The sequence below is a fragment of the Macaca mulatta genome, chromosome 4, assembly GCF_049350105.2.
Source record: "Macaca mulatta isolate MMU2019108-1 chromosome 4, T2T-MMU8v2.0, whole genome shotgun sequence".
NCBI classification, from domain to species: Eukaryota; Metazoa; Chordata; class Mammalia; order Primates; family Cercopithecidae; genus Macaca; species Macaca mulatta.
The window spans coordinates 77448584-77472563 of record NC_133409.1 but is presented as its reverse complement, the minus strand read 5'-3'; the positions used below and the strand labels follow the sequence as shown (position 1 = coordinate 77472563).

Genomic DNA, 23980 nt, shown 5'->3' with positions numbered 1-23980 from the left:
GTAATTGTACATAACGTGATTTTTCTATTGAGTATGGGCCTGCAGGCAGGCTTCCATAGATAAATTCCTTTCCGGGCTGTCCTCAGAGTATGGAAGGGAGGACACAGTCTGGAACCTCCCCCAGCAGTGCGGAGAGCTGCGGCTCACCTGGACGCGAATCCCATGGTACACGCACAGCCAGAAGAGCAGCAGGGCGCACAGGAACATGGACTGAAAAAGGTCGTCCAGCATCCCCGGAAGCCAGCTGTTGACCAGGAAGGAGAGGGGGAAGAACGGATCTGGAACACAAAGGGCAGAAATGCATGAGGAGAACAAGGCCCGCAAGCACCTGGCAGAGAGCACCCCAACCCTCTGCGGGGTCAGCACCTAGCAGAGAGCACCCCATCCCTCTGCGGAGTCCGAGCTCACTACCAGCTTTTCTCCCTGGTCAGAGCCAAAGGAAAGGTAGTGAACCAATGGCTATTTTGTCTTCCAAAACACCTAAAAGCCACTGAACAGATTGCTGCACTGATCGTGACAGGGCACCGTATGCCTCTACCATTAGCTCCTCCCGGAGCCTAGGAGTTCCGACTGCGGCAGCTCAGGAAGCAAACACTTTTGGAGCAGGAAAAGAGGAACAGCCAGCCACGTCTGGCCACCTTGAGCCAAGTTCCAGGACTGCTGTGTCTGTAGCACATCCAAGTTTTAACTACCAAACAGCCGCCTATTTGTTAGAGAGCCAGGCATCTGCCCCAGCTCGGTGGAACATGGCTCCTGGGGCGCCAGGGAGCACACGGCTACATGTTCCTTCTGGGGCTCCCTACAGGCTCTTCTGGGCCTAGGCCATCTCCAAGATGCCTTCCCGCTTTACTTCTTTGTTGTTTTGTTTTAAGAGACAGGGTCTTGCTGTTACCCAGGCTGGAGTGCAGTGGTGCCATCATGACTCACTGCAGCCTCAGACTCCTGGGCTCAAGCAATCCTCCCACCTCAGCCTCCCACGTAGTTGGGACCATAGGCACGCACCACCGTGCCCAGCTAATTTTATTTTTTGTAGAGTCTTGCTATGTTACCCAGGCTGTTGTTAAACTCCTGGCTTCAAGCAATCCTCCTGCCCCAGCCTCTCAAAGTGCTGGGATGACAGGCACAACCCTGCACCTGGCCTCCAGCTTTACATGTTAAAGGGGAAAGTTCCTAAGTAAAAATGGAACTACCCACCATTGTAAAGCAGCAGCAGAGGCAGGAGAACAGACATCCACTTCTGCTCGATGCCCCAGTCTCTCATGGAAAATTTCCGGAGGGAATGCGCAAACAGGCACTGCAAACCAAATCAGGCCTCCAGTTACTGCCTTTGCTCGAAGCCTTCGCTCACACCTTGCTTGCAGCCTTTGCTTACACCTTGCTCTTACAGCCCTTGCTCACACCTTGCCCGCAGGGTTTGCTCACACCTTGCCTGCTACCAGGTTGTCTTCTCTAATCAATGGTCTAGGTGCCCCATTAAGATCCACTGCCTTAAGCCCTGGCTGAATTGTCTACTGTGTCCTGGAGACCATCAGTGACAACCAAGACAAGGTTGTTACTTTCTGCAGAGAAGCAACAGCTAAGACAGGTTCCTAGCTGTCCTCATAGGAGCAGGAGAGGAGGAGGAACATAATCCCTGCAATAGGGAAGAGCACCTGCCCCCTCACCTCCACCGGTGAGGAAAACAAGGCCCACTTCCATTGAGCCTGCTCCAGAGAGCCCGCACTCAGAAGGACCCACCCAGGACACAGGCCACATCCGTGGGTGTGACAGGAGCCTCAAGTTCCCGGCAGTGCAAATGCTACAGATGGCAGCAGCTTCCAAGATGGTGCCAGGGCTCACCCACGCAAAGCCAAGAGAATGTAGGAGTCTCGTAACAATGGTCAGAGGATGCGTTTCTTTTCAAACACCTCCCTGCAGAAAGTGTGTTAGGCCTGTGGAAGAAGTTTCTTTAAACTACTTCAAAACATTACATAACTTATAATTTTTAGGCCAGGGTTTTGTTGTTGATTTGTTTTCTTATAATCTGATATAAGCCAGTAGTTTTCTAGGCAATGTGGATTTCCTTGCCTAGGGACCATCTTCCCTCTTTTTTTTTTTTTTTTTTTTTTTTGAGACGGAGTCTTGCTCTGTAGCCCGGGCTGGAGTGCAGTGGCCGGATCTCAGCTCACTGCAAGCTCCGCCTCCCGGGTTTACGCCATTCTCCTGCCTCAGCCTCCAGAGTAGCTGGGACTACAGGCGCCTGCCACCGCGCCCGGCTAGTTTTTTGTATTTTTAGTAGAGACGGGGTTTCACGGTGTTAGCCAGGATGGTCTCGATCTCCTGACCTCGTGATCCGCCCGTCTCGGCCTCCCAAAGTGCTGGGATTACAGGCTTGAGCCACCGCGCCCGGCCTCTTCCCTCTTTTTAAGAACATACTTAGGGCCCTGAGTAATAAATAGCTCTTTGGGCTCTAGAGTGTGGCAGCAGAATCTCAGGGCATCAGAGAGCCTTTGAGAAGAAGCAAGAGTTTGACTATCCAGACACAATTACCAGCTTTCCACTTTCATTTACGAAGCTCACTGGGGGAGCCCTGGGATCCTGGAGGCCCTGGGCTGGGCCTGACTACAACCTCCAGCTCCCTGTGGCTCCAGCACCCACGCCCTTCCCTCCAGCTCCCTGTGGCCCCAGCACCCACGCCCTTCCCTCCAGCTCCCTGTGGCCCCAGCACCCACGCCCTTCCCTCCAGCTCCCTGTGGCCCCAGCACCCACGCCCTTCCCTCCAGCTCCCTGTGGCTCCAGCACCCACACCCTTCCCTCCAGCTCCCTGTGGCTCCAGCACCCACGCCCTTCCCTCCAGCTCCCTGTGGCTCCAGCACCCACGCCCTTCCCTCCAGCTCCCTGTGGCTCCAGCACTCACACCCTTCCCTCCAGCTTCCTGTGGTTCTAGCACCCACACCCTTCGCTCCAGCAGAGCATCTGCTCACAGGTGCACACGCCTGTGTCTTTCCATGCACAGTTACTCTGAGAAATACCAAGTGTTCCTGGGTGGACACATTTCCTAAATGTCACCTCCCCACCATCCTGCACCAGGACAAGCAGTTGATGAGGGCAGAACGCCATGCTTCAGGCGGCGACAGATCACTACATGAAGCACACCTTCCCTTCCTCCAATTTACCAATTCTCATCTTCACAGACTGGGGCTCTGGGGGGCTCCCTTGGGTTTCTCAGGGTAAGCATTTCCCCCAAAGCTACTGTGGGCTCGTGGACAGAAACCTCAGATCCCAAACGAGCCCAACGCCTGCATTCCCAAAACACTTCTCTTTGGCCTTATTCCTGAAAATGCCCAAAAACACAAAGGACTGGTACAACTATAAAAATATAAAATATAAAAACCCAAGAGCATGCTGCATCTGCACTCAGAGAAGCTCACTCAAATAAGGCAGACTTCCTTCCATACACATGAAATGGCACTTCTCACCACACATGATGAACATTTACTTAAAACTCGGTGATGTGTAATGACTCCTGCACTCTACAGAAATCCTGAATACAGGATACCACATCATTCTTTCTCGCATGACAGCATCTTGGCAGACACACAGAGTAGTAATATCAGCACAGCCCACTGGATGGAGCATCTGAGTTCAGATCAATCTCCATGTGGCTTGCACCGAAGATCGTAACTGCATCAACCAGCTTCTTCCTGGCTGGGATCTGCCGTGCTGTGTCAGGCAAATGGTACTCACAGTGACGATGAAGGTGAGCACCACAAAGAAAAACCGGAACCAGATTTCCAACTGGGAGAAGGCAGGGTTATAAGTCTTCCACTAAAATAGAAAGTGAGGAAAATGATTTGAAAAAAATATATGTGCATCTAAGAGAAAATACGTAAGATTACTAATAGTTATCTCTAGATATGAGACTATATATATATATATACACACACACACACACACATTTTTTTTGGGGGGGATGGAGTCTCACTCTGTCGCCCAGGCTGGAGTGAAGAGGCGCAATCTTGGCTCACTGCAACCTCCGCCTCCCAGGTTCAAGCACTTCTCCTGCCTCAGCCTCCTGAGTAGCTGAGATTACAGGTGCCTGACACCATGCAGGTTAAATTTTTACATTTAGTACAGTTTTACTTTTTTATCAAAGGACACAGATATAAAAAATCTTAATTACCAAGAATAAAAAATAATTTCAAATGGTGTTATATGGATGATAAATCTGACAAATTATTTTATAATCATAAGAGCATTTGCATCTTAAATCTCATGTCAAAAATCAACCTTGTCAATCTCTTTATTAGAAATAGTCATACTTTCCATCAAAAGAAAGTTTTAAAAGATGCAAAAGTGCGACTAGAATGTTGTAACAAAGTTTAAGTAAAACCTTTAAGTATGAATGTGAAAGCAGAAGAGTGAGTTGCAGTTGAAGGAGTCCGTTCTCATGCTGACCAGGAAGTCCCAGGTGTGCCAAGTGTGCACTGCTGGAGCCGAGGACAGGACACTGCTGCTGACAGCAGGGCAGAGGCCAGCCACCGCCAACCTCAGCACGAGCCAGGTCCATAACCAGACCCCAGAAAACTGCGCTCACAGGGCCAGTGAGCCTCATCATTCTGATGCACTGAATTCAAGTCATCTGAGCAATTTAAAAAATCTACTTCAGTACAGATAGAGTCACAGATGCTAGATTTACCTATTACACACACACACATACACACGCATGCATGCACAAGGATGATTTAAGACACTGGACCTGAGGAAGTCATGAAGGGTAGTAACCTCTGACTGATGGCAAACAATAAGGGGTGCCCCTGGTGGCCCCACATCATGGAGGGGAACCCAGGCAGAGCCATGGCCGGGAGTCCAGGGAGACAGGGCTGGCCTGAATCCACAGGACAGAGTGCTGGAAAAGAGAGCTGTACAGAAAAAGAACGAAGCTCCCAAAAAGCCAGTGCCTGGCACCCACAGAGCCAGTCATGGTACCTGTTCCCACAAGACAGAGACGAAACTCACCATCAAAGGACACTGGGTAGCATATGCTGAATGCTTTTGCCTCAGTGGTAGGAAAAAATTAGCGTCAGACTTCATGCTGCTTTGGCCCCACCTAGCAATGTTGAAAAGCAAGGCCAGAAAAGATCAAACCATTTCCAAGGAAATTAACAAGTCCCAGAACAAAGCTCAGGGATATTTATAAGATATCAAACCTAGCAATCAATAATGTCTGGCATTGAACCGAAAGTACCAGACACACCAAAAAGCAGGAAAATACAAACCATATGAGGAAAAAACCAATCAAAACTGGTCCAGAAATCACAGATGACAAAATTAGCAGATAAGGAAATCAAGCAGCTAGATGAAAGATTCTTGTGTTAAATAAAGACTTGGAAGATGATCAACAGATGAGACACTACAGAGATTGGTAAATGTGAAGGCACAGCAATAGAAGCTATCTAAAATAAAACTAAAAAAAAAAAAAAAAAAACCTGAAAAAAATGAACAGAGAGCATCAGGAGCTTTGGACAACTTCAAGTGGCCTAATACAGGGGTCCCCAGCCCCCAGGCCAGAGACCAGTACTGGCCACGTGGCCTGTTAGCAACCGGGCCGTACAGCAGCAGGTGAGCAATGGGCCAGCAAGCATTACCGCCTGAGCTCCACCTGTCAGATTGTCCAGGGCATTAGATTCTCATAGAAGCACGAACCTGCTGTGAACAGTGCAGGGGAGGGATCTAGGCTGCTTACTCCTTATGAGAATCTAATGATAAATGTAATGCACTTGGGTCTTCCCAAAATCATCCCCAACCAACCCGGTCCATGGAAAAATTGTCTTCCATGAAACCAGTCCCCAATGCCAAAAAGGTTGGGGACCAGTGGCCTAATTTGGGGTCCCTGAATTTGGAAAGTCAGGGGACCAGAAAGACAAAAAAAGTATTTGAAGAGATAATGGCCAAAATGTTTCCAATTTGATGAAAACTATCAACTCACAAATCCAAGCAGCTCAATGGACCCCAAGCACAAGTAATGAGGAAAAGTACAAGCGGCACCCTAAGAGAAAAATCTTCAAAGGGGCTGGGAGAGGGAAGAACAAAGAACATTATTACAAGAAAACCAAGATAAGGACAAAGATAAGGTGGACATCAGATTTCTTGTCAGAAAAATGCAAGCCAGAAGACAGTGACCAACATTTTCTAAGCATGTGAATTAGGCCAGACGCGGTGGCTCACGCCTGTAATCCCAACACTTTGGGAGGCCGAGGTAGGAGGATAGTTTGAGGCCAGGAGTTTGAGACTAGCCTGGTCAACACAGCAAGACCCTGTCTCTACAAAAATGAATAATAAAAAAACTAGCCAGCATGGTGGCGTGTGCCTGTAGTCACAGCTACTCAGGAGGCAGAGGTCAGGGTCAGTGAGCTATGATCATATCACTACACTCCAACCTAGGTGACAGAGCAAGATCCCATCTCAAAAAAAAAAAAGTACATAGATTAAAACCACAATGTAAAACCATTAAATACCATTATACACCTACGACAACAGCCAAAATTGAAAAGACTGACCATACCCAGCGTTGATGGGATACGAAGTAACTGAAACCCTCATAGGCTACTGGTGTAACATAAAATAACACAACCACTCTGCAAAACAGTTTGTGAGTTTCTTAACCGCATGGCCCAACCATTCCATTTCTAGCATTTATCCATGAGAAATGAAAGCATATGTCCACACAAAGATTTATACACAGATGTTCACTGCTGCTTTCTTTGTAACAGCCCCAAACTGGAAGCACTTCAAATGTCCATCAACAGATGAATGAATAAACAATTTGTTACATTTATACTAGAATATCACTATGGACACACTCATCATTGATCAAGCTCAAAATAATTTTGCTACATGAAACAATTCAAACATACTGGAGTATATATTGTATAATGCCAGTTACATAAAATTCTAAAAAAAAATGCAAATAAGTGGTGTTGTGAAAACAGATCAGTGACTTCCCAGGGATGGGAAAGGACAGGAGGAAGGGACACAAGAAGATGTTTAGGGATGATGGCTGGTGAGGGGATGCTTATGATCTTATTTGTGGGAACGGTTTCCCAGGTTTCACTGTGTGTCAACTATACCTCAATAAAGCTGCCAAACAAAAACCAACCACTAACAATAGATGGTAATGGGGAAGTGGAGATCACAGTGATTCAGGTTCAAATTCTAGCTCTTCCCATTACTAGTTGGGCAAATGACTTAATCTCATGAAACCTCATTTCCTCCATAAAATGGGGATGCTAGTAACCTACTTACCTACTTAACGTAATTATTGTAGCCTTTTAGCCTTGTTTTTATTTTTATTTTTTTATTTTTATTTTTTGAGACAGAGTCTTGCTCTGTTGCCCAGCCTGGGCTGCAGTGGCAGGATCTCAGCTCACTGCAACCTCTGCCTCCCAGGTTCAAGTGATTCTCCTGCCTCAGCCTCCCGAGCAGCTGAGACTACAGGAGCGCGCCACCACTCTCATCTAATTTTTGTATTTTTAGTCGAGATGGGGTTTCATCATATTGGCCAGGCTGGTCTTGAACTCCTGACCTTGTGATCCACCTGTGTCAGCCTCCCAAAGTGCTGGGATTACAGGCAGGAGCCACTGCACCTGGCCCTCTCCTGAGTTCAAGCGATTCTCCTGTTTCAGCTTCCCCAGTAGCCGGGATTACAGGCATGTGCCACCACGTCCGGCTAATTTTGTATTTTTCGCAGAGACAAAGTTTCACTATGTTGGTCAGGCTGGTCTCGAACTCCTGACCTCAGGTGATCTGCCAGCCTCGGCCTCCCAAAGTGCTGCGATTACAGGCGTGAGCTACCACACCCAGCCTATCATAGCATTTTAATGAGATGATGCGTATTAAAAGCTAAGCACAATGCCCAGCAAACAGCAAAGGTTCAGTAAACAACAGTTGCTACTATAAATCCAAAACATCATATAACTATTAGGATTATTGCTACGGCATTTAAATATTATAACAGTATTATATCATTTATAGGATGATCAAAGTAGTGACGAGCATTTGGGGGAAGTGTTGATATAAATGTAATATTCAGATTAAAAACGTTTACTACACATAATATTCAGATTAAAAACGTTTACTACATGTCTTAGTTGAACAAACATACCCTAAGGCACAGTCAAGAAGAGAAAAAAAAAAGAATTGCTACCATCAGAAAAAAACACAAACTTTGCTTAAAATAACAGGCCCGAAAGGTTGGGTGGCTGTTTTTACTCTCAAGGAACCGTAACTCTTAAAAAAATAACCTCAGACTCCCCTGGAGGAGGGGGATTCTAGCTTAAGATTCTATTAGAGCAACAGAAAATAATCAACTCACTCTCATTAAAAATTAACACTAGGGTTGGATGCGGTGGCTCACACCTGTAATCCCAGCACTTTGGAAGGCTGAGGTGGGTGGATCACCTGAGGTCAGGAGTTTGAGACCAGCCTGGGCAACATGGCGAAACCCCAACTCTACTAAAAATACAAAAATTAGCCAGGCGTGGTGGTGCATGCCTGTAATCCCAGCTACTTGGGAAGATGAGCCAGGGAGAACTGCTTGAATACGGGAGGCTTGGGAAGATGAGGCAGGGAGAACTGCTTGAATACGGGAGGTGAAGGTTGCAGTGAGCCAAGATTGCACCACTGCACTCTAGCCTGGGCGACAGAGCAAGACTCCATCTCCAAAAAAGAAAAAAGAAAAAAAACATTAACACTAGGCTGGGCATGGTGGCTCACGCCTATAATCCCAGCACTTTGGGAGGCCAAGGCAGACGGATCACCTGAGGTCAGGAGTTCGAGACTAGCCTGATCAACATGGTGAAACCCCATCTCTACTAAAAATAGAGACATGGTGTTGCATGTCTGTAATCCCAGGTACTCTTGAGGCAGGAGAATCGCTTGAACCCAGGAGGCAGCGGTTGCAATGAGCCGAGATTGCATTGCATTCCAGCCTGGGCAAAAGAGCAAAACTCCATCTCAAAAACAAAAACAAAAAAATTAACACTAGAAAACAATGCTTTATTCAATAAATGTAGCTAAACTAAAACATGCATTTTAGTTCTAAAATGTGAGCTAATGAGAGAGCACACTTTGGTCCAGCTTTCAAACAAGACCCTGCGCATCAAGCCTGCTATGTGCCCTGAAGGAGGCAGGTGGCGCCCGTCATCACATTCCATCCAGGCTTCCTTCTTCCTGTCATGCGTCCCCATCCTCCTGGTTCTGGGAAAAGCTGTTTTCACATATGCTGACTCTCTGGGAGGCCAAGCAGCCAAGCAGAATCACCTGTGTGCTCCTCCTGGGCCAGCCCAGCTGACAGCTCAATCCGATATGCATTTGTGCCAAGGGCTTGAAAGGCTGTGTCTTCCCAAGCAAACTGCAGGAAGCCCCGAGAGTAGGGCCTTGGCCCCTCCATGACACACAGCGGCCTCCAGGTGCGCTGGATCCCGTGAGCTGGGGCCAGAAGGTCCACAGGGAGCAAGCCCAGCCAGCGCCGCACAGGTGTCCAAGCAGAGGTCATCCTGTCCCGTCCTGTGGGCACTGTCAGGTCCACTGTGTGGACCCAACTCTAGGGAACTGGGTTTGGGGGTTTTGTTTGTTCTGTGTTTATTTTTAAACCTCCAAATACATTTTTGAAATTAAAACGTAAAATAAGTAAAATGAAATAAAAAGTACAGTTCCCAGAAAATACCCTGGCTTAGACATTCCCTTTGAAATCTGAAGCACTGTCACTTGGTACTCAAGCTTTGATGTCAAGGTCCCTTTGGCATCACAAAGCTGCTGTCTTTGTCCTTTCAGAGCCAGAACTTGCCCTGTGACGCCACGAAGTTACCTTTAGAACAAGTGCCCACACCATACCCTGGGCCACTCCTCCCCGATTACATCTCCTATGCGCCCATCCATCCATCCACATCTGCTGAGCACAACCTTGTCCTCCGTGCAAGGACGGGTGATGTCAAATCCCATGCAGCACGAAATAAGTGAGTTTAACAAAAATGTGACCAGTAAAAGGCTTCCAGGAGCTGACTGGCTCTTTGGTGCAGAACAAATGTTTCCTCACATCCTCAGAGTCCTCTGAATGGACAACCACAGAAACAGACGCAGTGAGGGACGTGTCACAGTTACCTGTGCAGCACCCAGCAAAGTGCCCGGGCTGGGGGCCCGGCTTCAGATTCACAGCCTCGGTGCCCATGTTTTAAAACAACACGAAATGGCCGGGCACGGTGGCTCATGCCTGTAATCCCAGTACTTTGGGAGGCCAAGGCGGGTGGATCACGAGGTCAGGAGATCGAGACCATCTTGGCTAACATGGTGAAACCCTGTCTCTATTAAAACACAAAAAATTAGCCAGGCGCAGTGGCAGTCGCCTGTAGTCCCAGCTACTCGGGAGGCTGAGGCAGGAGAATGGCGTGAACCTGGGAGGTGGAGCTTGCAGTGAACCAAGATAGCGCCACTGCACTCCAGCCGGGGCGACAAACAAAACAAAACAAAACAAAACAAAACATGAAATGCACTGTCCAGGAATACTGGGGGGCTGGAAATGAGAACGATGTAGCTAGCGCAGGTCCGAGAAGCCAAGCGGCACTCAAGACAGCATAGTAAGCACAGGTCCAAGAAGCCGGGCGACACTCAGGAAAGCAGTTAGCACAGGTCCAAGAAGCCAGGTGGCACTCAGGGAAGTACAGTAAGCACAAGTCCAAGAAGCCGGGCAACACTCAGGAAAGCATGGCCTGGCGCTCTCCTCTCAGTTTCCCTGGGAAACCACAGGGCGCCCCCAGGGAACAGCCTGAAGGACTCCGGAACGTAAGCTGCTGTTTTCATCTCACGCACCAGTCAAAGGTCATGGCTTAGAGGAAAATGGAGGAAATGAGACGTGAACAGCTGGCCACAGAGTGTCACTCAAAAGTCAGCCGGAAAAACAATCAGAGGAAAAAATGCCCAGAGTAACCAAGAGGACCCAGGGTGCTGAGGATGACGCCTGTGACGTGCCCAGAGAAGGTGCCTGCAAAATCTCAGGAGAAGAGAACAAAAAAGTGAGTACAAGTGATTTTTGTGGTGTCAAAGGTCACTGCATATACAGAGCATGGCCGATGAAACCACCTTTACAAAATACACAGGAGGTAAGCATCATCCCACAAGTGCCAGTGAGACCTAGTGAGTGGTCTCATGGCCTGAACGTGGCAATGGGTGTGGGCACGATGTACTCCGAAGAGTAAGAGCTGATAACAAGAGGGATAGAGAGAAAGATCACCACTTGGTACAGTTTGAATTTGTCCCTCCAAAATTCATGTTTAAACTTAGCCCCCATTATGGTGGTACTGTGAGGTGGAGAATTCGGGAAAGTGATTATGTCATAAGGACTCTGCCCTCATGAATGGATTTGCACTTTATAAAAGGGATAGAGGGGTGCAGTGCAGTGGCTCATACCTGTAATCCCAACACTTTTGGAGGCTGAGGTGCGAGGATTGCTTGAGCCCAGGAGTTCGAGCCTAGGCAACACAGTGAGACCTTGTCTAGCCCTCCACAACTGTAAGGAATAAATCTCTATTATTTATAAATTACCCGGTGTGTGGTGTACAGTTACAGCAGCATAAACTAAGATACCATTCTACTTCAAAAAGATAAACATTTAAGTAGAAACCAGTGAACCAAATGTTCATGGAAAATGGGGTTGAGAACAAAAGGAGAGAGAAATCAGCTTCTTGAGTTAAAGGGAGATGGCATCGACAACAGTGCCAGATGGAAGACACAGCCCACACGACAGGCTCAGGCAGGAAAGGGCCATCAACCATCTAGACATCTGCTCAGCACAGACACCTTCCACTGAAAACAGAGCCTCATCTGAACATGCTGGATGCATGGTGACAATTTTCTCTCAGTACATTAGGGAAATGATACGGTTTAGCTGTGCCCCCACCCAAATCTCAACTTGAATTATATCTCCCAGAATTCCCATGTGTTGTGGGAGGGACCCGGGAGAGGTCATTAAATCATGGGGGCCAGCCTTTCCCGTGCTATTCTCGTGATAGTGCGTAAGTCTCATGAGATCTGATTGGTTTATCAGGGGTTTCCACTTTTGCTTCTTCCTCATTTTCTCTTGGTGCTGCCATGTAAAAAGAGCCTTTCGCCTCCCGCCATGATTCTGAGGCCTCCACAGCCATGTGGAACTCTACATCCAATTAAACGCCTTTTTCTTCCCAGTCTTGAGTATGTCTTTGTCAGCAGTATGAAAACTAATACAGGAAGCAACCAGGGTCATTTTTACCCTGAATTTGATTGTCATCAACAAGGAAGAGCTGGTTAGTGAAACAAACAGTGGCACCAGGGGAAGGTGTCCGTGTGGTCCTGGTGCTCTTTCATCAGAGCCAAGGGCACCACCAGGCTCAGTGAAATGGAGCCCTGACTCCAGCAACGCAGAACTCAGAACTCCAAAGGCCAAAGATTTCCCAAAGAAATGCCAAACAAAAGCAACAGAAACTCTCAAAGGTTAACTGTGTCAGTATGGCCAGCCACACACAGTACTGCTGAAGAAGCAAGAGCTGTCTCAAGAAACATGCGGCCACACTGGCAGCAGCTCCAATTTGTCAGGCACACCGTATACCATTAAGTTCCTACTGAAGGTAACGTGTATTAAGTGTTGGACAGGTATCGGGCGGGCGCGGTGGCTCACACCTGCACTTTGGGAGGCCGAGGCAAGCAGATCACAAGGTCAGGAGATCAAGACCATCCTGGCTAACACGGTGAAACCCCATCTCTACTAAAAAAACAAAAAATTAGCTGGGCACGGTGGCAGGAGCCTGTAGTACCAGCTACTCGGGAGGCTGAGGCAGGAGAATGGCGTGAACTCAGGAGGCGGAGCTTGCAGTGAGCCGAGATCACGCCACTGCATTCCAGCCTGGGGACAGAGCGAGACTCCGTCTCAAAAAAAAAAAAAAAAAAGAAAAAGAAGAAAGAATTGGACAGGTAACCTAAATTACAGTTCAATGAACGTCACAAATTGAACACACCTGTGTAAATGGTACTCTGACCAGGACACAGAACATCGCCAGCAGCCCAGAAGCCCCTCCCGTGATGCTCCCTTCCAGCCACTAACCTACCCAAGAGGTACACTAACCCTGATTGAACAGCGTCAGTTAGTTTCGCCTGTTTTTGTAATTTATATAAATGGAATCATACGCTCTGTACTGTTTTGTATTTAGCTTATTTCATTCAACATTATGCTTCAGAAAGTCCTCCATAACATTACGTGAAGCTGTGAAAGTTCATTCTCCTTGCTGTATAGTATTCCATTATGCAAATATAGCAGAATTTATGTACTCATTTTGCTGCTAGTATACAGTTTACAGTTTGGCTATTAAGAATTATGCTGCTGTGAATATCTAAATACATGTCTTTCGGTCAATATACATACGCATTTCTGCTTTATCAGTTTACATGCTCCCCAGCAGGGGCAAGGGCTCCGTCTGCCCCACATCCTTGCCAGCTTCGGCATATTCTGTCTTATTTCTGCCATTCTGGTGGGTGTGTAGTAACACCACTAAAATACTATTAGTGTCTACTTATTATAATACTTGTTTACTTCCAAAAAGAAAGCAGCTTATAATAAAAAGCCAGATTAGATAGAAATAATTTTTAAAGTGTTTTAAAAGGCAAAATAGTGAAGAAAGAATGCAGATAATTATACCAGAAATCCATATCAGGATGTTAGTAATTAGTACAATTCAGCAAAAAACTGATTTCTGAAATTTCTGACAGCCAGGACCGAGAAAAAATGTAATGCATCCCATGGCTTTCACTCTCTAATAAAAGGCATTATAACAAATAGCAAAAGGAATTCTGTTTTTGCTTTTTGGTACTTACCCAAAGAAACTGAAAACATACAGGCCAGGCAAGGTGGCACACGCCTGTAATCCCAGCACCTTGAGAGGCTGGATCACCTGAGGTCAGGAGTTTGAGACCAGCCTGGCCAACATGGTGAAACCTCGTCTCTACGAAAAATACAAAAATTATCCAGGCACGGTGGCGGGTGCCTGTAATCCCAGCTACTTGGGAGGCTGAGGCAGGAGAATCGCTGGAACCCAGGAGGCAGAGGTTGCAGTGAGCTGAGTGCCATTGCACTCCAGCCTGGGCAACAAGAATGAAACTCCGTTTCAAAGAAACAACAACAAAAACGAAGTTGAGAACTTATGTGCACAGAAAAATCTGTATACAGATGTTTATAGTACCTATGTTCATAACTGTCAAAACATAAAAGCAATGAAGATGCTGTCCTTCAGCCAATGGACAAACAAGCTGCAGTACATCCAGACAATGAAATTATTCCATGATGAAATGAGCAATCAAGTCATGGAAAAAACTTAAAATGCAAATAACTTAGTGAAAGAAGTCAATCTGAAAAAATTACATACTATATGATTCCAACTAGATGACATTCTGGAAAAAGCAAAACCATGGCCTGGCACAGTGGCTCACGTGTGTAATCCCAGCACTTTGGGAGGCCGAGGTGGGCGGATCACCTGAGGTCAGGAGTTCGAGACCAGCCTGGCCAACATGGCAAAACCCCGTCTCTACTAAAAATACAAAAATTAGCTGGGCGTAGTGGTATGCGCCTGTAATCCCAGCTACCCGGGAGGCTAAGGCACGAGCATCACTTGAACCTGGGAGGTGGAGGATGCAGTGAGCCAAGATCTCACCACTGCACTCCAGCCTGGGCAACAGACTGTCTCAAAAAAATAAATAAATAAATAAAGCAAAACCATAGAAACAGTAAAAAGACAGGTGGCTGCCAGGGGTCTGAGGAGGGAGGGATGAATAGGTGGAGTACAAAGGATTTTCAGGGCACTAAAACGAACCTCTATGGTACTACAAATAGTGGATCTTACAGAATGTACAACACCAAGAGGGAATCCTTATGTAAACTGTGGGCTCTGGGTGGTGTGTCAATGTGGGTTCATTAACTGTAACAAATGTACCACTCTGGTGCGAGATGTTGACAATGGGGGAGGTTGTGCATGTGTAGGAGGAGAGAGCATTTAGGAAATCTCTGTACCTTCCTCTTAATTTTGCTGTGAACCTAAAATTGCTCTAAAAAATAATAATGTGGAAAAAATTTTGGAGGTTTAAAGTTCACAACACAATGTCTTCAACAACAATTTTATAAAAGACATAGAAACATTTTGCATACAATTCTCTAATTTCTTAGTGCATCTCTCCACAAGCTGCCAGCATAACATTGATTATGTGATTCTCCGAGGATACTGAGTCACAACAGAAGAAACAGCACGCAGGGCTCGCCAGCACCTGAGGTTCTGGGATGGATTCTGGCATATGCCCAGGACTTCCCCCTTCAGTATTAGTTGCCTCAGGAGTTTTTGTTTTGTTTTCAAATAATTTTCTTTTCGGGTAATAAAAATAACATTCATCACGGTAAATAAAGGAAAACACAGAAGAAATTAAACATTAATCCCACCACCCAGAGACAGCCTTCTAGACATCTAGTTTTCTGTAACAGAAACGCTTCTAATTCATGCGCTTTTGTTTTCTTAAATCAATATATAGTTTGTGCTAGTTATCCTATTAACTTACTATTTTAGTAGCTACAGAACTAATTGTTTAACCAGAAATCTACTGCTGAAATACAGATTGCTCCCAACTTCTTACTCTGAGGAATAGGGTTGAACATAAATCACTGTATATGTTTCCAGTTCCTTAGTATAAATTTCTAGAATTAGAATTACTAAGTCAAAAAGAACATGGAAGTAGAGGCTTTTATATGCTGCTAAATTACCCCAAAAGTTAAATCAGTTTACACCCCTATTCATGTGTATGAGAAAACTTGTGTCCTAGCATTTCGCCCACCATGTTATCTTATTTGTTATTTTTAATATTTGCATTGTTTTTTTTTGTGAGACAGGGTCTCACTCTGTCACCGAGGCTGGAGTGTGCAGTGGTGTGATTACAGTTCGTTGCAGCCTCAAACTCCCAGGCTCAAGTGATCCTCCTACCTAAGCCTCCCTAGCAGCTGGGACTACAGGTATGCACCACTATGCATGGCTAACTTTTAAAATTTTGTTTAGCAATGTGGTCTCAGCTAGGCCGATCACCTGAGGTCAGGAGTTTGAAACCAGCCTGGTCAATGTAGTAAATCCCCATCTCTACTAAATACATGGAAATTAGCAGGGCATGGTAAACTATTATAGCTATTAGTAGCTGTAATCCCAGCTACTAGGGATTACAGCTAAGGCAGGAGAATTGCCTGAACCTGGAAGGCAGAGGTTATAGTGAGCCGAGATGGCGCCACTGCACTCCAGCCTGGGAGACACAGTGTGAGACTCCGTCTCAAAAACAAAAAAACAAAGATGGGATTTCATTATGCTGTCCAGGCTGGTCTCCAACTCCTGGGCTCAAGCAAGCCTCCTGCATCGAGTTTCCAAAGTGCTGGGATTACAGGCATAAGCTACTGCTCCCATCCCAAACTATGAAGATTGATTGGTTAAAAAAAGGCATTCATGGCCGGGCACGGTGGCTCACACCTGTAATCCCAACACTTTGGGAGGCCAAGGCAGGCGGATCATAAGGTCAGGAGATTGAGACCATCCTGGCTAACACGGTGAAACCCCATCTCTACTAAAAATACAAAAAATTAGCCGGGCGTGGTGGCGGGCACCTGTAGTCCCAGCTACTCGGGAGGCTGAGGCAGGAGAATGGCGTGAACCCGGGAGGCAGAGGTTGTAGTGAGCCGAGATCATGCCACTGAACTCCAGCCTGGGTGATAGACCGAGATTCCGTCTCAAAAAAAAAAAAAAAAAGCATTCATTCTTGAACTCTCTAATCTTTGGTTTATAGCAAGGATGAACATAATTTCAGAAGTCTGTTGCCACGTGAATTTCTGAATTTGTAAGGTGCTGTATTGCTGTTCTTTCATTCAACCAATACATATCTATTGCAAGCCTAGCAGCCGCCGGGCACTATGCTGGCTGCTGGGGAAATGAAATGTACAAAAACGCAGAAAAATCTTTGGTGACATCCCTAACAAATCTCCAAGGGTCTTAAGGACTGTCTTTCCAGATGCTGAAGAGTGCCACCAGAAATGAGGCTCTGGCTGTGCTGTAATTCAAGGTGAGTGGTTCCCACGGTAACGTCTTTTGAACCCATTCCTTTTTGAGCCCCACAACAATATTTTATCACTTGCCTTCCATCAGCAATGGCAGAATGGCATGTACCTAGTTTACCTAAGATATGTACCAAATTCTTCAGGAACAACTTTGAGAGGAAATAAACAGATACAAAAGATGGAAGGACAAAATCCACAAAGGCAAATAAAACAGTGGCCCACACCCACGGAATAGGGTCAGGATAAACTACAGCCTCTGGAGAAAGGTGCTGAGAACCATAAAAGGCTTGTAGGAGATGATGTTCTAATAAAGTAGATGATGGAAGGGAGAGGTCCCTTGTTTGTCTGCACTGTTGAATCAGAATGATTCTGAAATAGCGAAGTCTAAAGCACAGATGGTTAGCAAAGGACTACATCAAAGTATACCTAAGCTCAGTGCACCTGCCTCAGACCCCATCTGGGATCCCCCCCGCCGGCACCATGAACCAGAGGACACAAGCAGAATACTAATCAAGATTCTCTGAGGACAAAGATCTAGGAGATCACTCAGACCGCAAAGACCAGACCCCAGATTCAGATCCAAAAGATCTGGAAAGGCTGGCTGAGGCAAAGGGCCGAAAGGAAGAGGCCACTAGTGACAGCAAGCCAGCTCAGGTGTCCCAGCAGCACAGCCCAGGGCCACCTGCTCCTTCCACATCAGGAACACCTGCCGCTGCAGCCGGGTGACTGGGGCAGCTTCAGGAAGGAAACCTGGAGCCAGAGGGGTGCACAGTCACATCCCCAGCACAATGTGAAAGAAAAGAACAATTTCAGAGGGGAGGAGACGGCCGCCTTCAAAGGGCTATAAGGTAGACAGAGGAGAAAACTCATTTTGTGTAGTTCACAACAGCATTATTCACAACAGCCAAAAAATGGGAAACAACCCAAATGCCTGTCAACTGATGAACAGATCAACAAAATGTGGTCTAGCAATACAACAAAATATCATTCAGCAAAATGAAGGAGTGAAGTACTGAGCCCGCGACAACCTGGATGGACCTTGAGACATCACTGGTCACCAAAGACCACACGTTGCATGATTCCATTCACATGAAATGTCCAGACCAGGCAAATCCATGGGGACAGAGAGAACATTAGTGATTGCCAAGGACTGTGGGGAGGGAATGGGAAATGACTACTAACAGGTTTCTTTAAGAGGCAATGAAAATGTTCTGGTACCAGAATGACTGGACAACTCTGTGACTGTGCTAAAAACCACTGAATGGGCCGGGCGCAGTGGCTCATGCCTGTGATCCCAGCCTTTAGAAAGCCAAGGCAGGCAGATCACCAGGTCAGGAGATCGAGACCATCCTGGCCAACATGGTGAAACTCTGTCTCTACTAAAAATATAAAAATTAGCTGGGCGTGATGGCACGCACTTGTAATCCCAGCTACTTGGGAGGCTGAGGCAGGAGAACTGCTTGAACCCGGGAAGTGGAGGTTGCAGTGAGCCAAGATCACAGCCACTGCACTCCAGCCTGGTGACAGAGTGAGACTCCATCTCAAAACAACCAACCAACCAACCAACCACTGAATGTATGCTTTCACTAAAAGGGCAAACTTTCTACTTTGATAAAGCTGTTGTTTTTTTTTTTTTTTGAAGGTATCCATTAATATCTCCATTTAATATTCACGGCTCTATGAGGCAGCTATTTTACACGTAAGAAAACTGAGGTTCAACAAAATCACATGGTCAATGATGGAGGTAGGGCGAGAACCCAGCTCACTGTCCAGTCCAAATCCCCTCTCCTCGTCACTACGCTGGTTCTACTGACTCCTAATGAGTGGAAAGGGGAGATTTCAGCTGGACACAAGAAAGGACAGTCTAACAATTAGAACAGTGCCCTCCCATTCACTGGCAGTTCAGGCAGAGACTGACAACCACTCACAGGGGACGGAGAAGGGGGTGCTGCGTCTGCAGGAGGGTATACCTGCTAACCCCTTCACTGCCTTGCAGCTGAACACACTATACACTCTCTTTTCTAAATCTCAAGATATCTAAGGTTTGCCCTCTCTCTATGCTATTGAATCTATTCTTGGTTCCATATACTTAAGAAACTGTAGTTTTCCTATAATTTTTAAAAACTTTACATGTCCTCCACTTTCCAAATTAACATTATTTAGATGTTGAGATGTATTTCAATCATTGAGCAAAAGAATGGGAACTAGAACATGAGCCATGGAAACGTGCAGTCAGCTGGTATACTTACCGTGAAGTTCATTCCCTTGATGGGGAGCTTCAGGTGTTCAAATCCCACTATCACCGTATACTGAGTATAATTCAGGTAGCCAAGGTGAGCCACAATAATCTCTGCACATTTCTGCAAATACACAGGAAGATTTGCCTTTAAAGAAAGCAAGACTCACGTTCCCACCAAATAACCCAGGAAGTAACCCATTTCAGCAGATGAGCAGAACTCATCGTCTCCAGAGAACTCTCCAAAAGCCCAGAGAAAGTCAGATGCCAGCCAAACAGTTCCTAGAAAGAATGAACCAAATGGTATTTTCGGAAACATAATATATGATTTACACCAATTAGAATCTTTTCTACTTTGGATGACTGAAAATAAGTCACTGTGTAAGAAAGTTAACAGTGCAATGCAAGCCTGACATTTCCATAAATATGTAACACTAGAACACGGGGGAAATGTAAGCTAAGACACGTCAACGCGGACGCCGCGACCTAATTTGTCCTCCCTGGCCCAATTTTGCGACTCTTGTAGTAATAAACAGAATGAATTACGTATTTTTCTTTCTCTCCTTTTAACCTGTCACTCTGTACATGCAGCCCTCTTTCCTCTCCATCCTGCACCCTCCACCCTCCACTCCGAGTCAAAGCAAAGGCTGTGTGCACAGCAGCAAGTGCGGATGTGCAGATATGTGTGCTCCACTGTTGTCAAGAGCTCCTTCCTTTTGTCCTTTAGAACTAAAAGCCAGGTCTCCTCTGCTTAGCTATCCCCTTCCAGAGTGGCAGGGAGGACAAACCCTCATGCAGGGCTACAGAGGTGCACCCACTGGCCACGCACACAGAGCCGGCCACTCCTCCCCAGCAAGCTCGGCCCCGGCCCTGCCTTTCGGAATGTCACTCTCCACCATCCTGCTGCTGCCCAGAGCAAATGGGTGGTTCTCTGGCTTTCTAATAGTGCATCACTCCAATGACTGGTCAAGCCTCGAATGTCTGAGGTCAGGTAAGAAAACAGGTGTGGGTTTTATACAGCAGCCTTAAAAAGACAAGAGGGTGGCCAGGCATGGTGGATCATGCCTGTAGTCCCAGCACTTTGGGAGGCCAAAGCAGGCCGATCACTTGAGGCTAGGAGTTCAAGGCCAGCCTGGCCAACATAGTGAAATCCCGTCTCTACTAAAAGTACCAAAAATCAGCCGGGTGTGGTGGCGGGCGTCTGTAATCCTAGCAACTCAGGAGGCTGAGGCAGGAGAATCCCTTGAACCTGAGAGGCGGAGGTTGCAGTGGGCCAAGATCATACCATTGCACTCCAGCCTGTGAAACAAGAGCAAAACTCCATCTCAAAAACAAACAAACAAAAAGACAAGAGGACAAGTGTCAGGGAGGAGGACGAGGAGTGGAGTTGGGTAACATGGTGGGGTGCTGACCTAAGGGAACGGGGAGAAAGCAGAGAGGAGCGGAGTGTGCAGGGGGCTGAAGGCAGCACCAAGGTCACCATCTCAACTCACAAAACACTTCAGCCCACTGGCAGCCCTGGGCCTGCACCGAAGCCCACAGTGCCCCGCAAGGAGGGGCTGCCCTGCAAAGGGGCTAAAGGCGCCCACCTCCCACTCTCCTATGCCAGAAGCACAGGTCATCTGCTATTTTCATCACATTGGAAAGGGAAGCCAAGGCTTCCTTTCCACCTGATCAGCTCTCATTAGAATCTCCTGCCTGCCCTCTGGGCAAGTGTGTGGTCCACCTTCTCAGCAAAACTAAATTCACCTTTCCCCTCCGGCAGTCGGGTCACAGGATGAGGTGCAGAGGCAGGGGTGGCTAAGGACTATGCAGGAAGGGATGGCTTAAAATTTGTAAATACATTTTTGCTGGGTAGACAAACATGTCTTGCGAGTTCAAGAATTTGTCTCACTTTTCAGGGATGTCTTAATTAACAAAAGAGCTGTATCTCAGGCTGCATATACTTATGAGTTTAAAAAAACTACACTAAAGATTCTGGCATCCCAAGTTCAAACCACGGTTCTGCTGCTGACTATGATGTACCTCTGAAAATCACGTGATGGTACCACAGCTTTCTCACCTGCAAGGTGTGGAAGGCCTTGCTACCTACGTCAGACAATGGCTTTTCTTTACAGCAAAAAAAAAAAAAAAAAAAAAGCAAGTCAGGCACGGCGGTGCACATTTGTCATCCTAGCTACTTGGGAGGCTGAAGCAGGAGGATTGCTTGAGCCCAGGAGTTCAAAGCCAGCCTGGGCAACATAGCAAGACTGTGTTTAAGAAAAAAAAAAAAGTATGTAAGAGGGTGCTAAATATCTCTGTAATGTAAAAATTCCATGTTTTTTAAAGCCAGGGCAATGCTCCTTGTAGGGTTAGAGAGAGACCTGAGTAGACAGGGAACAGAAGCAAGATATTCCTAAGGGGTGATACAGTATAAACTGAGGTAGGGCCAACAATGAAGAGGGAGGAAACCATGAAGACGCACTGAAGGGCCATTCTCAAGGTGCACAGCACGGTGGCCACATCCAAGAAGCAAGTGCAGGCCAGCCAGTACCCTGGCAGCCTGGCCCTGCTTGAAGCAAAGGCTTTAGGTAGGGCAACCCACTTGTCCCGATTTTAAAACAGGAAGTCCCGGGTGCTGAGAAACCACTCAGTGCAGGCAAACCAGGACGATGGGTCTCACCAGCTCCAAATAAGCAACCCCTGACTAATGGTCCACTGACCCTCAATCTGAGAGGCAGCACAACAAGGTGGGTGTCATCAAGCTCTCCAGGTGGGAGTGGCCGCCAGGCCCTCGTATGGGAAGAAAGCAGCTTCTTGGGCCATGGTCCTGTCTGACACTCAGACCTGTTATCCCTTCAGCAGTACTGATCACACCCCTCCTGCACAGAGGCCTCAAATGGGGGATGAAGGGATGCCTCATGCTGTACACATAAGGCACACTCACACATGTTATTCACCTTGATCTTTACTGCTTTCCTAGGGCAGGCAGGAAGGCTTGATCCCAACTTTATAGATGGGGAAAATACACTTTGGAAGCTGACTCAGTCCCTGGATGCAGAATGAGAGTCCAGTCCCACATGATCCTCCCACCTTGGCCTCCCAAAGTGCTGGGATTATACGCATGAGCCACCGGGCCCAGTCCTTGAATTCTTTCTTGCTAGGAAAAACAGGGCCAGTATACGTATCACTAGTAACTAGGCAGTATGCATGGTGGTTAAGGCCACAAGCTTCAGAATAAAAGGGCACAGGTTTAAATCCCAGGCACTCCACTTAGTATCTGCGTTACCTTGGGCGATGATTTAGACCTCTCTAAGCCTCAGTTTCTTCTTCTACAAAACAGGCTCTAATAGTAGTTTCTACTTCATGGACCTGCTGTGAGGTTCAAATGAGACAGTGAGTGGACGGTACTTGGCATGACACCTAGCAGAGAAAACTACTTGCCATGCGGCTTCTGACATTACTTTTCTAATCCTATAAGAAAATGCACTGCCCTGTTTTGATGCTCTCCAAGTTCTCCACGCTGCCAATAACCTATTGTGTCTGAGGTGGACTCCTTGCTGTATAGCAGGGATCTGGTTCTGATTCTCTGGACTCAGAACAGAATACAGTGCCAATGAAATCAAACGTGAGGGCTCGTTGCCCACTCTGGACCCCAGGTTTCCTATGCGTCAGCCATACTGTACTCTGAAGCAGATGCTCAAAAAGGTAGGCCCCTGACCCCAAAGAGGCCCAGGTACTCAGCTTCACACAGTCAGATCAGGGCATGCATCACGCGGCTGGGAACAACCCAAAGCCTCAGTCAGGAGTTACCATGGAAAATTAGGCCTGGTGGCACACGCTTGTAGTCCCAGCTACTTGGGAAGTTAAGGCAGGTGAACTGCTTGAGCCCAGAAGTTTGAGACTGCAGTGAGCTGTGATTGTGCCACTGCACTCCAGCCTGGGTGACAGAGCAAAAACCTGTCTCTAAACAAAACAAAACTAAACAAAAAACGAGTGACCACAGCCGGTGGCAGACGTTCGTATGAGGTGGCAGCCCATAACATTCATTAGGGACACACTGGGCAGTAGGTCACACACACAGTAAAAACAAGTACCATGTATGCTCAGGCTGGCTGGCAGTCATGTGTGCACGCACTATGGATGTGTGAATGCATGTGTACGTTTGTAAGAATTTTCAAGGGTATCCAACTATAAAATTAAGTAAGTTTTCTCATGCCATCTTTGCTACGACTCCATTTTTCTCACTTAAGAACAATTTCTCAAAGCCTCTTACCATGCTATCTTCTACAATTAAATGTGTATGCAGCCTGAGGGCTGACTGTAGGGCTCGCCCCACACACTCACCCCTGCACATGTGAGGGTCCTTGTCCGGTTGTGAACTTTGTTATGAATGTACATCGTGGTTCCATCTTGAGCTACACCGTCGACTTTAACAGTCATGGGAAAGCTTGTCTTAATAGAAGTTTCTACAAAAGAAAAAAAATTCAGTGTTAAGAGACCATGCCAGGCACATCACACCTACAAAGGTGCCTTCCGGGCTCTGTAATGACCTTGGAGCCAGGAAAACACAGAAAGCCCGTAAGGTCCTTAGGCCACACTGGCCTCAGTACATTTGAAAATCTCTTAATTGCCCA

At 46.8% G+C, this 23980-nt stretch overlaps 1 protein-coding gene across 7 annotated transcripts in view; it reads right to left on the bottom strand.

The window, feature by feature from the left end:
- The window catches only part of TMEM181 (transmembrane protein 181), a 110124-nt gene that overhangs the window by 28888 nt on the left and 57256 nt on the right, over positions 1-23980 (bottom strand). For all 7 annotated transcript variants that reach the window (XM_015137046.3, XM_077999618.1, XM_077999613.1 and 4 more), the window contains 5 exons: positions 23691-23812; positions 19378-19488; positions 3727-3807; positions 1195-1294; positions 148-278 (listed from right to left, as the gene is read on the bottom strand). In XM_015137046.3, the coding sequence (XP_014992532.2) occupies positions 148-278; positions 1195-1294; positions 3727-3807; positions 19378-19488; positions 23691-23812 (545 nt within the window). The remainder of the gene's footprint in view (positions 1-147; positions 279-1194; positions 1295-3726; positions 3808-19377; positions 19489-23690; positions 23813-23980) is intronic.